We start from the raw sequence: 15545 nt of genomic DNA, 5'->3' as shown, positions 1-15545 counted from the left end.
AGAAACCAGATGATACTTATCGCCTGGTACACGATTTAAGAGCAGTAAATGAAGTTGTGGCTGATTTTCCAGCTGAGGTGCCGGATCCACATACTTTGTTAGCCCAAATTCCACCAGATGCTACTCACTTTACTGTGTTAGATCTGTGTGGAGCCTTTTTCAGTGTTCCACTTAGCACGGAAAGTCGAGGTTTATTTGGGTTTACATATCAAGGGCAGTCCTATGAATATAAGAGACTACCACAAGGATTCAAACATAGTCCTCACATTTTCAATAAAGTTTTGAAAGATGATTTGGCAGGAATAGATCAGATTCTGAGTAGCACTGTGGTTCAATATGTTGATGACATTATCATCTGTTCACCTGATAAGGAAACATGTCACAAGGACTCGATAAAATTGCTGCAGATATTGGCGGAAAAAGGACACAAAGCCTCACAGAAGAAATTGCAGTATTGTCAGGAAAAGGTAGTGTATTTGGGTCAGACAATAACTCAAGGACACAGAGGTATCTCTAACAGTCATTTGGAAGCTATCCGAAAGACTCCAAAGCCTAGAACAGTCAGGGAGATGATGACGTTTCTTGGTATTGCTGGATATTCTTCAGCATGGGTTGAGGATTATGCTAGTCTAACAGGGCCTTTGAGAGCTATGATTAAAGATACGGGGAATGCCCACCTCCATTGCAATCTCACCTGGACGCAGGAGGGTCTGTTGGCATTTGAATCAATTAAACAAAGGCTACAGGAGGCTCCGGCGCTAACGCTGCCGGACTACTCCAAGAATTTTTTGCTGTATGTGTCTACTTCCACTGGGGGTAAATATGCATGTGCAGTTCTCTGTCAGCCCACAGGTACAGGGACAGGCCCCCAACCCATTTCTTATTATTCTACGGCCTACTCAGATGTAGAGTTGGGGTTACCATTGTGCTATAGAGCAATGGTGGGAGTTTACTTGATGTATGACAAGGCATCATCTGTGACTATGGGATATCCGGTTACAATTCTTACTCATCATAGTCTCAGAAATCTTCTGAATTATGGTAAATACACATTGACAATGCCTAGGCTCAGAGACTATCATAGGCTCTTGGAACAGGAAGACGTCACCTTGGCAAAGTGTGCCACAGTAAATCCAGCAGAAAATTTGCCAACTCCAGAGGATGGGGAGCCACATGATTGTGTGGAGGAAGCAGAGAAATATTCAAGACTCAGATCAGATTTGCAAGCCCTTCCGTTGCGGGAGGTAGATTTGGAATATTGGACTGATGGATCCTGTTATCGAATAGGAGACAAATTGAGTGCTGGCTATGCAGTGGTGAAAGCCCATGGCGATGGATTTGTCATTGAAAAAGCAGAGGTAATACCACAGCCTGCATCTGCTCAGCTTGCTGAACTTGTAGGACTGACTGAAGCATGTCTATTGGCAGAAGGCAAGCGAGTGACAATATATACGGATTCTGCGTATGCACATAATGTTTGTCACTTGTTTGGATCAGTGTGGAAAAATCGAGGGTTTAGGAAATCGGATGGTTCTCCTATACAACATCACGCCCAGATAATGAAATTGTTACATGCGATGATGAAACCTAAAGAAATCGCTATTGCTAAATGTGCAGCACACAAAGTGGACATGTCGAGAATTACACAAGGTAACAGAGCGGCAGACGAGGCTGCAAAAGCCGTTACAGGAGCAGACAAATTGGGCAAGGTTCTTCTGGTCACTCATGAGGTGGACTTAGAAGACAAAATCACTCTCAGAGATGTGATATCAATGCAAGAAGCTGCTTCTGTGATGGATAAACAATTATGGCGTGACCGAGGTGCCACCCAGGATTCTACTGGTCTGTGGCGCAATCATGAAGGACTGATGGTAGCGCCCCCAGACCTGTTAGGTCTGATGATTTTGGAGGCACATGGATTAGCCCATGTTGCAAGGGGGGAAGTTAAGAGAAAGATCACAGAAGAATATGGTTTTTGGGCGCCATATTTGCTTGAACAAACTGATTATGTCATAGGCAGATGCACAATCTGTCTAAAAAACAATGTTCGGAGGGGTGTAATAGTTCCTCCTGGCTACATTCCAACTCCAACAGGTCCTATGCGTGAGTTAGTTGTGGATTTTGTTGATATGATAAAACCAGTTGGAGGCAAAAGATACTTGCTGGTTGTAGTTGACAGATTTTCGCGATGGCCTGAAGCTTGTCCAACCAAGAGGAAGGATGCTCAGTCTGTTGCCAAGTTTTTGTGTCGTGAGGTCATAAGTAGGTGGGGACTTCCAGATCGCATATCCTCGGATAATGGTAAAGAGTTTGTGGATAAAACGGTCAGATTGATTTTACAAAAGTTGGGAATCAAACAACGTCTAGGAGCCGTGTATCATCCGCAAAGCCAAGGAATTTGTGAAAAAATGAATGGTGTTATAAAAAACCGTCTTGTTAAGATCTGCCAGCATACCGGTTTAAATTGGGTAGCGGCACTTCCATTGGCACTAATGGTGTGTCGTTCAAGTGAACTTCGTGATTTACGTATGACACCCCACGAGTTGGCTACGGGTAGACGGATGCCAACACCTTGTTTGCGCACAAGTGGAAAGGGTCCCAGTTTAGCCCTTTTGGAAGATGAAATGCGAGCTTATGTCAAATACATGGCTGCTTTACACAAGAGAATATCTACGTATATTTTTGACAGGCAAAAGCAGGAGGAAGTGCAAGACAGACGCGATGAACAAAAGAGGAACACAGTGCAACCAGGAGACAAGGTGTTCGTGAAGGTGTTTAGGAGGAAGTGGTTTAACGAACGCCGCCAAGGACCATTTGAAGTTGTTCGCAGTACTGGAACTGCAGTTCAAGTAAAAGGGTCTCCAACGTGGTATCATTTATCACATTGTGTTAAAGCACCAACAGGAGAGGCTCCACGCTCACAGAGCAGAGATGACGAAGGCTCTGAACAGCCAGAAGAAACTGCAGAAGAAGCAGAAACACTTGAGAATCTTCAAGGTCAAGATTCAGAAAGAAGGATTGACTATGTTTTGGACAGTCTTGATGATTTTGATCACACTCCTGATGAAGCCAGGGATGACTTTCCAGTCAATGGACAGGAAAGAACATTTGGAGACATTGATCTACAACATGTCCCAGGAACAGCAGAGTCTATTTCCTTGGAGTGTGAGTCACCCAAGACTCGAGCAGGATGTGATGACTCTCCGGGAGAACTCACAGACCCAATTAGAGCAAGAGGTCCAAGACCAGTCAGAAAAAGAACCGTACCAAAACGTTATGAGAACTAGAGTTGAAAAGAATGATATAGATTCATCTGCGTCAGTTCAAATGACCATGTTAGATGAGGATAGTGATTCTTTTGACTTTGATTCCATTCCAGCAGATATGACTGAACATTTGCATGAAATACATAAGCGAGACACTAAGTGGAAGGCCTATGGGTTTGACTCTTCTGTGTTACACATTTCAGACCCATGGGCTAATAGAAATTTGTGGTTTCAACAGTTAACTCACTCTGTAAGGTCGGCTAGTAAATTGAAGTGTCCATGTGTGGTGAGAGTTCCATCTCCAAGCACATGGCCTTCAATTCTAGAGACGGTACCAGAACCATTGTCATATATTTGTCAAAGTTATGCATTATCGTGGCTGCTGTATAACCAACAATCAGCAATAGATGTTTGGATGGCTGTGTCAGTAAATTTATTTAAACCTCGACATGATTGTGCTTGGTTGAGGGATTTACCATATATGAATCTCGTTGATCAACATGAAGATGCTACAAAAGCAGTCCCAGATACTATGGTTGTGTCACCTGTAAGGACCAAAGTCTGTTTTTGTTCAAATGGTACCCATGAGGAGACTGGTATGTTTATGGGAATATCAGACTGTGATGAATATATGATGCATTTCAAGAGAAGTAACCAACAAGCAGCTGATAGGATGTATAAAGTGACTTTTCATGCACCACTGATACGGCAAAGTAAAACTCTTAACGTAATGAATCAAACTTTGCCAGCAAATGTAACCATAGGAAATTTTAAGGACATCTGGTGGATCTGTGGTGATAAGGCGTACATATTTCTGCCTTATGGGTGGATTGGTTGTTGTTACATGGCAAAGTTGAAACTTCCATATGATGTTTTTGCTATCCAGAAGGGACAGAGGCCTAATGAGGCCCAGCCCGTTGAGATTCCTGAGAGTAGGAGGAAAAGAGACTTGGCACAGTTTCACAATTTAGAGGCTTACCATTGGAGGATAACTTTAGGTGAGAAATGGGGAATAGGATTATTTCCCTGGTATGGTGTAACTTTTTTGGCCGATCACATTGATAACATTACTTACACCCTACAGGGTTTTGCAAATGAGACTATAAGAGGTTTTGAATATCTGTCCAATACTCAGAGGAGCCACAGATTAACGTTGTTGAAACATGACATGGCTCTCGATTACATTTTGGCCAAACAGGGTGGCCTATGTGTGGCTTTAAATTTAACCGGAGACGCCTGTTATACTTTGATTCCTGATAGTTCTGATAACATAACCAATGTTGTAGATGCTTTAAAAGTCATTAGGAATGCGTTTGGCCCATCGATAGGAGCGGGTCAGTCTGCCAACGCTTGGTTACACGACAAATTAGGCCCGTTGGGAGCTATGTTGGTTCAGGTTTTGATGGCTGTAATTCTATCATTGTGTGTGATGTTTTGTTTTTGTACAGTGTTATTGACCTTTGCTAAGGCCATGATACTGAAATGGGTTGGCGTAGTAATGCCAGGAGATAATGTTCAGATGCCACTATTACATGAGAATAACCAAAGCGAAGACGAGGAGGAAGTGGTGGTAGAAGGAGTGATACTTGAACATTATCCATTTTTGAAAATTTGACTTCCTTATACTCTTAATATTTGATTTTCATGTTCTCTTTTAGCCTTTTGACATTATATAAACTGACATAATGTACTAAAAAAAAAATATATATATATATATATATATATATGTATATATATATAGGGGTATGCAGTGTTTTTACTGAAATATATACTACTAACGTTTGATGTTTGTTGTTTTTGCAAGATATTGGTTGGTGATTTTTCTTCCCAGGACAACAGTTGAGAGACCAGGTCGAGAGGGCCTGCTTGTCCGGAGGTCTTACGGCCTTCATGGACTCGAACACTCACATATGGACAGTGGACTCTGAACAACAGTGATATTGGACAGAGAACCCTGACCGAAGACATCAAGTCTGACCTTCTGATTGGAATACTGTTGGGAGTACATCGTACTGACCGCTTCTGCTGTCATGTGATAATTGTTTGATTTATCTGTCTGTTGTTGTTTACGATTTTACGGGTTTGGCTTTTGATTTGTTATGTTGTAATCTGTAATATGGATATTTACTATTTACGTGTTATACATTAAGGCATGGCAAATGCTGGTTGAATGTTTTTGGTATTGATCTTAGTTAGCTATACTGTCTCTATTTCGTTTTCTATAGCTACATGAGTTACATTTTAGTGTTTATTATGGGGGATATAGATAATGACAAATATGGGGATTTTCTATTTTTGATTTGTTTTGACAATGATGTTTTCTGATATGATGTAGATATATTTGGATCTCAGGTGTTTTCCTTTGTTCTCGATGCCTAGGGCCAGTGGTGTTAGGCAGGGCTAGGTCCAACGAAGGGTCAGATGGGATGACCAGCCTGACTTTGGACATTTTTAATTTTATTTCTGAGATTCCCAAATGTATTTATTTGTCGTATTTTTAAAGAAGTTTAAAGTTTTATAGGTGGTCGCCTTGGGCAGAGGGACCAGTGAGTGGTTTTTTCCTGTCTTAATTGTTTAATTAAAGTCCAAAGTTTGATCGCTGCCTGACAGGTTTTTCGCTCTCACCTTTCATAAATTTCTTGTAATGTTAGGATTTGTTTTGACAAGCACTGACTGGAGATATATCTGAAATGTTCTGTGTGTACTATCAGGAGGGTTTTTTATGTGACAAATTGTTTACATGTTTTTTTTCGAGACAGTGTTGTCTCGAAGGGGGGATATGAAGTATCTGATAGTTAATAAGTAACTGATGTAAAACAAGTCAAAGAGAAACCTATGTTGCCCCAGACTTTCAAGGAATTTGTTTGAGACCCCCTTCCAATTTAGTGACATGCATGGACAAGGTTTGTAACCATTAGGCTAGCAGAGCCCAGGAGGGTATAGTAAATAACTAGAGATAAAGATAAGATTGGGTTTTGCAGTAGGCTATGTCATTGGCTCAAAGACCTATAAAAGGTGCTGGTCAACAGTACTCTGGAAGTCAGCAGATTTGCAGAGCTGTCTTCCAGGCATTCCGCGGTGCTTGTCCGATACTGGTATTGTTTTCTTGTAATAAATGTATTACTAAACAAGCAAGCCAGTGTCACGAAGATTCCTTCTACATCTACACATCACGGGCGGTCCAGATACGACAAGGGCATTTCTAATTTTGGCATCAGACATTTTGTCAAGAACACTTTCTCATTAAAATGTGCCAGAAGCATCCAGACTCGGTGTAAAGTGCCACACAGGCTTAATTTGTCATAAGTCTGAGTCTCCTGCGTGATTGATGAATAAGGCCTTAACAGATGTGCAATTTCACCTGCAACAATAACTAGCACACTACCTGAGACTCTGTGGTCTTCATAACAATTTGTGATCCAACCAACTTAAAGCTATTTGTGAGGAACTTCAGTTTTGTAATGATTTAAGCAACTCAAAGTGGCATGTCTTGCTGATTGTTTCCTTTACATACATGTGCAGAAAGTCTCTCCCAGGGTTGATCAAATGTCCAAAGCCTCTTTTGGTCCATGTGTTGAGAATCTCTCTTCAGATTCTGACCTGAAGGCAGCAGTGACATTGGACGTCCCTTTATAGAAACTTTCCATCTTCACTCTGTTGCTGAGTTATTTTGAGACATCAGTATTAAATTGAATCATTTCATCATGAAAAAACTAACAGTTATGACTCCAACAGTTTCAAATCTTTAAAAAGCTATTTGTTTTGGTAGTTGGGAGCCATTTGGAGTCTTTATTTCATCACTTTCCTGAATAATCATCAGATAACATTGCTTATGTCAGTGTTTGAGCCACATGAGTCATTTTAAACAATGTGAAGCAGGCTGCCCTGCCTTCCTTTAAACACTGGGTTGGAAAAACAATCATTTTTTTTAAGCCAGAAAGAATCAGGTTTTCTCCAAGAGGGATAACTTGCACAATGTTTTCAAACCACCAACATAACTGCTCCAGCAGCTGTGAGATTGTTGTAGATTATTTCAGCATATGCCATAAAAACACACACACACACACACACACACACACACACACACACACACACACACACACACACACACACACACACACACACACACACACACACACACACACACACACACACACACACACACACACACACACACACACACACACTTCATTGTCTTTTGTTGCTTTTTATTTCCTCTTTGGTCTGTCTGCCTTTTGAAAACATTTTATCCATCCAACTGTTATTTAGTCTGTGTCTGTTTGCTTTAGACAGAAAGGGGGTCAGATATTCATATGGTCCTCCTACAGAATGTTCCTCGGTTTAGTTGTGGATAAATTGATCACAAAGTGTTGAAGGAAAAAAGTTTTCATGCAATCATAACTCCTTTCTCCTGGCTGGAGTGAAGCCTGAATCCTGGGAGACACATGAAGTCTGGTCACCATACAAACCCCTCACAGCTGTCCTGCCATGTCCGGCCTGTCTCGCCATTCACCGTCTCATTATGTCCAGACCCAGTCTGCACCATCTGCCGCACCGCTTTAATTAGCTTACCGCCTAAAACCAGAGCCTCTACGGGCATTTCCCCCGAGATCCCAGCAGGTTTTAAATGCCCTTCTACGGTGGCCCTGAAAGGTAAAACACAACGACATTTCACAAAACACAATAACACCAATACATTTGCACAATCAAGTTACATGTAATCAGATTACTTTTGCACTTTTAATCAAATTACCTTTTTCAGAGTAATCATATCACCCCTGATCAGATATAATTCCACCTTATACCAATTTATATCACTGATTCGTTTACAGTTCAGTGCTTTTCTCATCACTTTTTCTCCTTTTTGTGGGGATATTCATTCATTTCATGACATTCTGTCACGCTCTTTCATGCCTCACTCTTCTTCTCTTGCTTCCTTCTCCTACTTCTGCCTTAACCTTGTACTGACCCTGCCTCAACCTTCTACTTTTCATGCGCTGGACTTGAACCCAGAACCATCAGACAGAAAGCAGCAGCCCTGTCCACCACACCACAAAGCTACATGGCAGTGCATGCTTATTTTTTTGGTCTTTTCATTCCACCATTGTGTTGCAGTAGTTTGAAAGAACAGCTCAACCACTTTGTGAGGAAGGTGTTTCCTGGATTTGAACCCAGAACCAATAGATCAAAAGGTAGCAGGCCTATCCTCAACTCCACCAGACTGCTTCAATGAGCTTTCTTCAAAGGGCTCTTCACTCCACAATTTGGATATTGTACTTCAATAGCACGGTTCAAGCTACAGTGTGCGGAAAGCATTTAAAATGTATCTCCCATGGACAGTCCATGTCCATGATTCGAACCCAGGATCCTTGCATTGAATGCCAGTAATCCAACACCCCAACAACTCAAGCCAGCTTTGCAGTGCTTGCCTCTATTCATTACACCATTTTGTTGTACTAGATTAAAAGTACAGCTCATGGACATTGTGAGGGAAGTGTTTCCCTTCCATCTCACATTGGAAGCCCATAGTGGGACTTGAACCCTGAACTATCGGATTGAAAGGGAACAGGTCTATCCTCAACACCACAGGACTGCTTTGAAGAGATTTCTTTTGTTGGCTTTTTTATTCCACATTTTGGGCAAAAGTACTGTTCAAAATACAATTTGAGGAAAGTGTTTCATTTCTATTTCCTATGGACAGTCCCCACCAGGATTCAAACATGGAAAGGCAGCAGCCCTGTGCAACCCACCACTGAGCTGCTTGCAAGTGCTTGTCTCTGTATGTCTTTTTATTCCACCGTTTTATCATAGCAGTTTAAAAGCACATCTCATGGACACTGTGAGGAAAAGTGTTAATTGTTTAACTCACATTAGACACCCATAGAGTGATTTGAACCCAGAGCCATCAGATTGAAAGGCAGCAGGCCTATCCTCATCTATACAGGGCTACCTCAATGAGCTCTCTTTGGTAGGTCTTTTCAATCCACCATTTTTTGTAGAAATTTAAAGGAAAAATGCCATAATTTTACTGTTCTTAAAGTAATCAAATTACATGTTATCAGAGTATTCTCCTAAAAAGCATCCAGATTACATGTCATTAAAGTAGGGAAGAACGGGGTTGGTTGGCACACGGGTTGGTTGGCACACTCGTTATATCTCGCCACCAGAGGGCGCTGTCTCTCAAATTGAGGTATGTACATTTCCAGAATTAGGATCAGAGCTCACCTACATAGTCTTCTCTGGAGTAAGACAGCTGAACTTGAGGTGAGAGGACTTTTTGTGTTTTTCATGTCAAATTGTAAATATTTAGCTCCTCAGTATTTTTCTTCTAGGCTTTGAAACAATGGGTTTATAACAAAACAAGTGTTACCCTTACAAAGTGTGAGGGGAGAGCTATAGTTTAGATGTGTATTAGCTAGCTAACTAGTTGTTAGATGGTTGTTAGCCTTGATGCTATCAAAAAAATCCAGTTGGGGTTGGTTGTCACATGTAACAACCAACCCCTATGCTGGCAAAATCATGCATGGTAAAATGAGTTGGAGTGTGCAGACCCTACATTTACCATCACTGTAACTCAGACAGTGACTGCATGTAGCCTAGTTGAGTAGGTCATTATTGTTCGGCCTATTTGTTTTGTTCTTTATGTTGTTATATAGGCTGGCCTAAAGATGTGTTTCCTGTTCATGTTCCTTGCTCATTTTATGTTAAAATGCATTAAGTTATGTAGGCCTATCACTTGTTAGTGCTATTAAACTTTCAAGTTTAGTTCTGCCTTCTTGCCTTTTTAAAAAGATTTTTCCCATTGAAATACCATTGTGACAACCAACCCCATAGTGTGTGACAACCATCCCCTTGATTGGGTTGGTTGTCAATATGTCAGAGTGTCTTTGATAATTAATTGACTTTGTTACAATGAGTTGGGAAAAGAGCTGGATACACATTTCAAGCCAACACCTTAAGCTTCAATTTAATGTAGGAATGATTATTTAAAGATGTTTTGATGATGAGCAATCATCAAAACAGTAAAAAGTGTGACAACCAACCCCGTTCTCCCCTACTTTCAAAGAGTAATAAAAAAAAAAACATGTATTTAATTAGATTACTTGGAAAAAAGGGGAGAAAAAGGGGAAAGGGGGAAAAAGCAAAAATTTTGCTCCTGATGTGAAAATACATGAAAAAAGTAAATGAGTCCCTTTTTGTGAAATGTAATTGTTTTCTGGAATGTCGTCATGTTCTGTGAAATGTCGTTTTCTATTGCGAAGTGTTGTATTTTGTAAAAAGTCGTCGGGTTTTACGAAATGTCTGTGTGTTTTGTGAAATGTTTTGTTTTGTGAAATGTTTGGTTTTGTGAAATGTTTGGTTTTGTAAAATGCTGTGATTTGTTAAATAACGTTATGTTTTGGGGAATTTTGTTGTGTTTCTCTCTTCAGGGCCACCGTACCTTTCACACATGCACAGGTACTATTGATGAAGGCATTACGTAATGATTGGAAACATAAAAAGGAGCTGAACTTAAAATGGGTTGTTTAACTCATCCCTCATTTTTTTTCCCCTCAGAGATAATTACAACATGAGCCTGGTGATGTTTTGTTTTTTTCTGCTACAGCGGTCAGTGAAAAAAAAAGGGATTAAAAGTCACCGTGCTGTAATTATCTACAATAATGCCTCTGCTTCAGTGCACCAAATTGCAACAATTTGTTGATTCAAGTGAATCATTACAGGCCTTAATTTTTCATTTAATCACCAAAGCCTCTGCCCATCTCTTCACTTTAATAAGCACACCTCTCCTCTGTCAGCAAGACACATTTTCTTACATGGCTCTCATTAGTGCAGAGATCTGAGGGTTAACGGGTGTCACAGAGCCGACGTGACTAATTGTTTGACTGTTTACCCCGGCAGATCACTCGGCTGCGCATGAGGCTGCTGGCCCCCGTCCATACTGAGACCGATGAAATTCCAACATCACTGAGACAAATGGCTCTTACAGCGCCAGCAGCAATCACTGAGAGAGCAATGAACCCAATTTGTCATCCTGCTTTCTTCAGTGGCTCCATGGATGCATGATAAAATTGTCCGATAATTGTTTACTCATTGTACAGAGTCGATTTGGTGAAAATGGGGCTGACAGTGGATTTTTTTCTAACCCTTGCAACTTTATTTTTCACCAGTTATGTACAAACTAAAATTTGAATGATTGATTTTATGGAAATGTGTAAAAACAATGCATTAAGTTTACCAGAGGAGGAAATAAGAGCATTATAATAAAGGACATTTATACAAACTCTTGCTTGAACTTTGAGGTACCTGTGCTTTACTTGAGCATAATTGGTAGTCACTTTTTCTTCACCCATTAAGTACAGATAAATAAGTGCAGCTTTAAAAGTACATACAGAGGGCGAATGGTCTCTATCTCTTTGAAGATGCATGGCTGGATGGACTGATGCATGATGGATGAATGGGTGTGCACTGTGCGCGTAGATGTATGGGTGGCTGAATGGATGTTTTGAACAGCAGTATTGTTTTGACAGCACTGTTCTCTTATGTTTGTTCCCATGTGTAGTTAAATCCTTCCTGGTCCAGTCAGCCCTCTGCATTCTATATTTTAGGATCAATAACCGACAGAGCATCAGAAAGAAGGAAGAAATAAACACAGCCTGAAGGAAAGTCTTATTATCCGGTTTTCTCACTGAAGAGTTGCTGTTTTGTCTCATCAATATTTCAGTTCTGAATGCTTCCTCACAAAGTGAAGGGCTGCACTGGAGAAATAACCCCACTAATAAAACAGAATGTAATAAAAGAAGTAATGGATTCCTTTCTCTTTATTGGCTGAATGTCGTCATTGATTTGCATGTGTAAGGGAAGTGAGAGACCGTGCTTTAAAGTTATATTTACTATTCTGGGAGTCGTCTATTTCCTGTTATGCTATGAAAGGATTTAACATACACTCTGTAAGAAAATAGAGAAATAATTAACACTATCCTTACCAGCTTTACAGTTTTAAATTAAAGTCATATATTACACAAACATGTCAATGCTGATAAGATGTAAAGATATTCTACAGTCACTTATTTCCAAGTCCTTTAAATAGAAATGTAAATTCTGACAAACTGACTTGTCTAAAGGTACAACCCCATCTCCAAAAACAGTTGGGACGCTGTGTGGAATGTTAATATAAGCAGGACTGGTGGTTTGCAAATCATTTAAACACTATACTTCATTCAAATTGTGGAAACACAACATATCAAATGTTTCAACTGAACATTTTATCTTTTTATGAAAAACATATTTTCATTCTAAACTTGAAGCCAGCAACACGTTTCAAAAAGGTTGGGACAATGACAACGCAATACAGAAAGAGTTGAGTAATGTTAGAAAATAAAAAAATCTGTAGAAACATCGCTCAACTAACCAGGCTAATTGGCAACAGATGAGTAACGTGCAGTTGGGCGATACAGCTGGAGCCATTAACTGGAGCTGCAGCCCTATCTAGAGGCAGGTGGCAGTTTAAACCCAACATATGATCCACGTTTTGGGCCGCCAATACTAAAAGTATTAATTGTTTAAACCAACTAGCACTGAATCTTTTAAAATGGACTGAAGACCCTCCTCTTTCAAATAACATTTCCTAGTAATACCTTGCACTGCTTTTAAAATCATCTTGCTCCAATTTGTATTGTTTTCATTGTCATGTTTTATAACTCTGCTTTTTACTTAGTCTTGTAGCACTAAATGTAAAGTGTGTCATAAATAAAATGTTTTTCTAATACTATCAACTAGTAAATCTGGTGCCAACTCAGGAGGGTGACCAAGTTTCATCGTTTAGTTGGAGCAACATGTGCATGTGTAATAAGAAGTGAATGCCCCGTCTTTGTTTTAAAAGTGAAACTGGAAGAGAGTGTGTTAAACCTGCATTCTTTCTAATGTCCAGCAGAGGGTGACCCCACAAGTTTTACAGATTTCAAAAAGTATAGAAGTCCAGTTGAAACTCAGTTTTAAGTGCTCTTTCCTTCTGCGTGATTTTATCTGCTGGTTCGAGGGCTTACCTATCAAAGAGAAGAACAGCCTGCAGAGCATTGTAAAAGTTTGCTCCAAGATCGCAGGAGTTAAACAGAGAGACTTGTGTTCCCTCTGGGAGAACCAGGTGCTGAAGAAAGCGAAAAACATTATCGGCCAGCCATTACATGTCCTTCGTACCGAGTTTGCCTTCAGCTCGCCGCTTTTCTGCATCCTTGAGAAGAACTAATCGGTATTCAAAGTCTTTTATCCTGTCTGCTATCAGGCCTTTAAACTCAGACAGCAGTCTTTTTAGTCATTTTAAATAACATTGGTATGAAGAGATTATATTGTCTTTTAATCGTTGTTGTATTTTACTGTTATTTATTTATTACATTAACTTGTGCTGTCCTCCACAGACCCTCTAGTCCCATGTACAGACCCTGTGCTTGACTTGTGACATGTAGCATGTATATATGATGGATGTGTTGTAGATGTTAAATGTTGTATGGTTGCTGTATGGTAAGCTATAAATGAATTGCCCTTCTTGGGATCAATAAAGTTGTCTGAATCTGAATCTGAAATGAGTTTTGGTTTTATTTTAAAAACATATTTTTGGCATTTTATTTATTTATTTTGCTGTTTTTGTTGTTGTATGTTAATATTAGATTTACTTGTGCCGGAATCAAAAAAAGAGATACATGCTAAATATTCAATGTAATCTGGATTTGTTGAAAACTGTTTACTAAGCTTTGCTACATCAAGTTAGAAAGAGAAAATATGTCAGTGTTGTTTCCACTCTCTTATTTTGCAGTAAAGGGTCACCCTTTTGATAAATTAAGTAATGGTCAACAGTATTGACGTATTGTTGGTCTCTGAGTGTTAGAATAAATGTCTAGCCTTGATGTAAATCAGCAGCTTTTATTAGCAAGAAAGTAACATCACTGTGTTTCCCAAAATGCAGAAATTCTTTGAATATATCTTTAACTCCACAGTTGAGATACTTGCCCATCCTTTTTCTAAATCTGAGACAAACAGCCCCACCTACAAATCATAGTCAACATTTTCAGATGAAGCAGTAGTACTTTCTTACATCCAACACAACAACAATAAATCATGGTTTACTTTGATAAAACAGGGAAAATCCATTTTATTTCAAGACCTTATCATGTAACCAGCTCTCTCTTTTCCTGCTCTGTCTTATCACAGTCTCTCCTTTTTTGTTTCAGAGATGCTAGTCGTCCCCAAAAATTACAACATTTCCTGTCTGACTGAACAGTTGCACACACTTTCATTTCCACCTACTTGGAATAGTCTTGAACCTTAAATTAAGTTAATGACATCTTGTAAAAATAACTGTACATGAACTCTAACTCTCTGCCTGACTGTAAATGATGTGAAACTCAGGCCTGAGTTTATTATGACACTTGTGTTTCATAACACTTTTATATAGAACAACACTGAGGAAGTCCCAGCTTCTCTTTTGTGCATCCTGGCAGTGAGATCTCAGGGACGACTTCAGATTTTTTTTTAAACACCATAAATTGCAACATTATATCTCAGACAAGGAAATGAAGAATTTGTGTTGGTTTTAAGGAGGTGACCTCCTAGTTTGCACTTCTCCCAGCTGAAGTCTGCTGGTGTGTTGGAGCATGTCGGGTCAGTCTATTACTGTGCTTCTAAAAGTGTGCACTCCGGCTCAGAGGTTCCCTGTTGAGACGAAAAAAAATGAACCTGCCGTCCAGAGAGGAGTGTGAGGGGTGGGACCAGGCACAGGTAGCCTGTTTCATGAGCAAGGTGAGTGCAGGAAAAAGTCACCTTTAGAGAGCCAGTGACCTATATTCTCACTGATGGAAAGTTCAGAACCTCATGTAGGCTTATGTAGATGTATGTGCTTGATTGTATTATAACATACCTTCATATATGTCAGAGTATCATGCCATACAATGACAGAATGGATGTTTTATGGAGCTAAATACCAGAGTAGTTTTACAAGGAGACTAAACTTATGTGTTTCTTCTGCCCTCAGAACAAAATGCCTGAATGTGCTGCTGTCGTAAACAGACTGAGGATTAATGGACAAAAACTTCTGGTGAGTCAATCCTTATTTTTCCTTCACCTCCTTTTTCCATATTCCTACTGTCTATCCTTGGTTGTGTGCTTTACTAATCTGTTCAGGATTACATCATTACTGTGGTCCAGAGTTATTTTAATTACAGCCTAATGGACAATTCCACCCAAGCAATCATCATTATTACGATTATGGTATTAAAACAGCAGATTAAT

At 39.8% G+C, this 15545-nt stretch overlaps 2 protein-coding genes across 6 annotated transcripts in view; one reads left to right on the top strand and one right to left on the bottom strand.

Moving 5' to 3' along the window:
* Window positions 1-15545, bottom strand: part of dntt (deoxynucleotidyltransferase, terminal) — a 140561-nt gene that overhangs the window by 101982 nt on the left and 23034 nt on the right. The window lies entirely within an intron of this gene.
* blnk (B cell linker) overlaps window positions 14777-15545 on the top strand; it is a 31245-nt gene continuing 30476 nt past the window's right edge. Inside the window, exons 1-2 of one of the 5 annotated variants that reach the window (XM_034681138.1) lie at window positions 14777-15056; window positions 15289-15351. In XM_034681138.1, coding sequence (XP_034537029.1) covers window positions 14988-15056; window positions 15289-15351 — 132 coding nt within the window. In that variant the 5' untranslated portion in view covers window positions 14777-14987. The remainder of the gene's footprint in view (window positions 15057-15288; window positions 15352-15545) is intronic. The other 4 variants (XM_034681136.1, XM_034681135.1, XM_034681134.1 and 1 more) reach the window with 4 other exon arrangements.

The sequence above is a fragment of the Notolabrus celidotus genome, chromosome 4, assembly GCF_009762535.1.
Source record: "Notolabrus celidotus isolate fNotCel1 chromosome 4, fNotCel1.pri, whole genome shotgun sequence".
Lineage (NCBI taxonomy): Eukaryota > Metazoa > Chordata > Actinopteri > Labriformes > Labridae > Notolabrus > Notolabrus celidotus.
The sequence above is the reverse complement of the archived record's forward strand: the minus strand, read 5'-3'. Positions and strand labels throughout refer to the sequence as shown.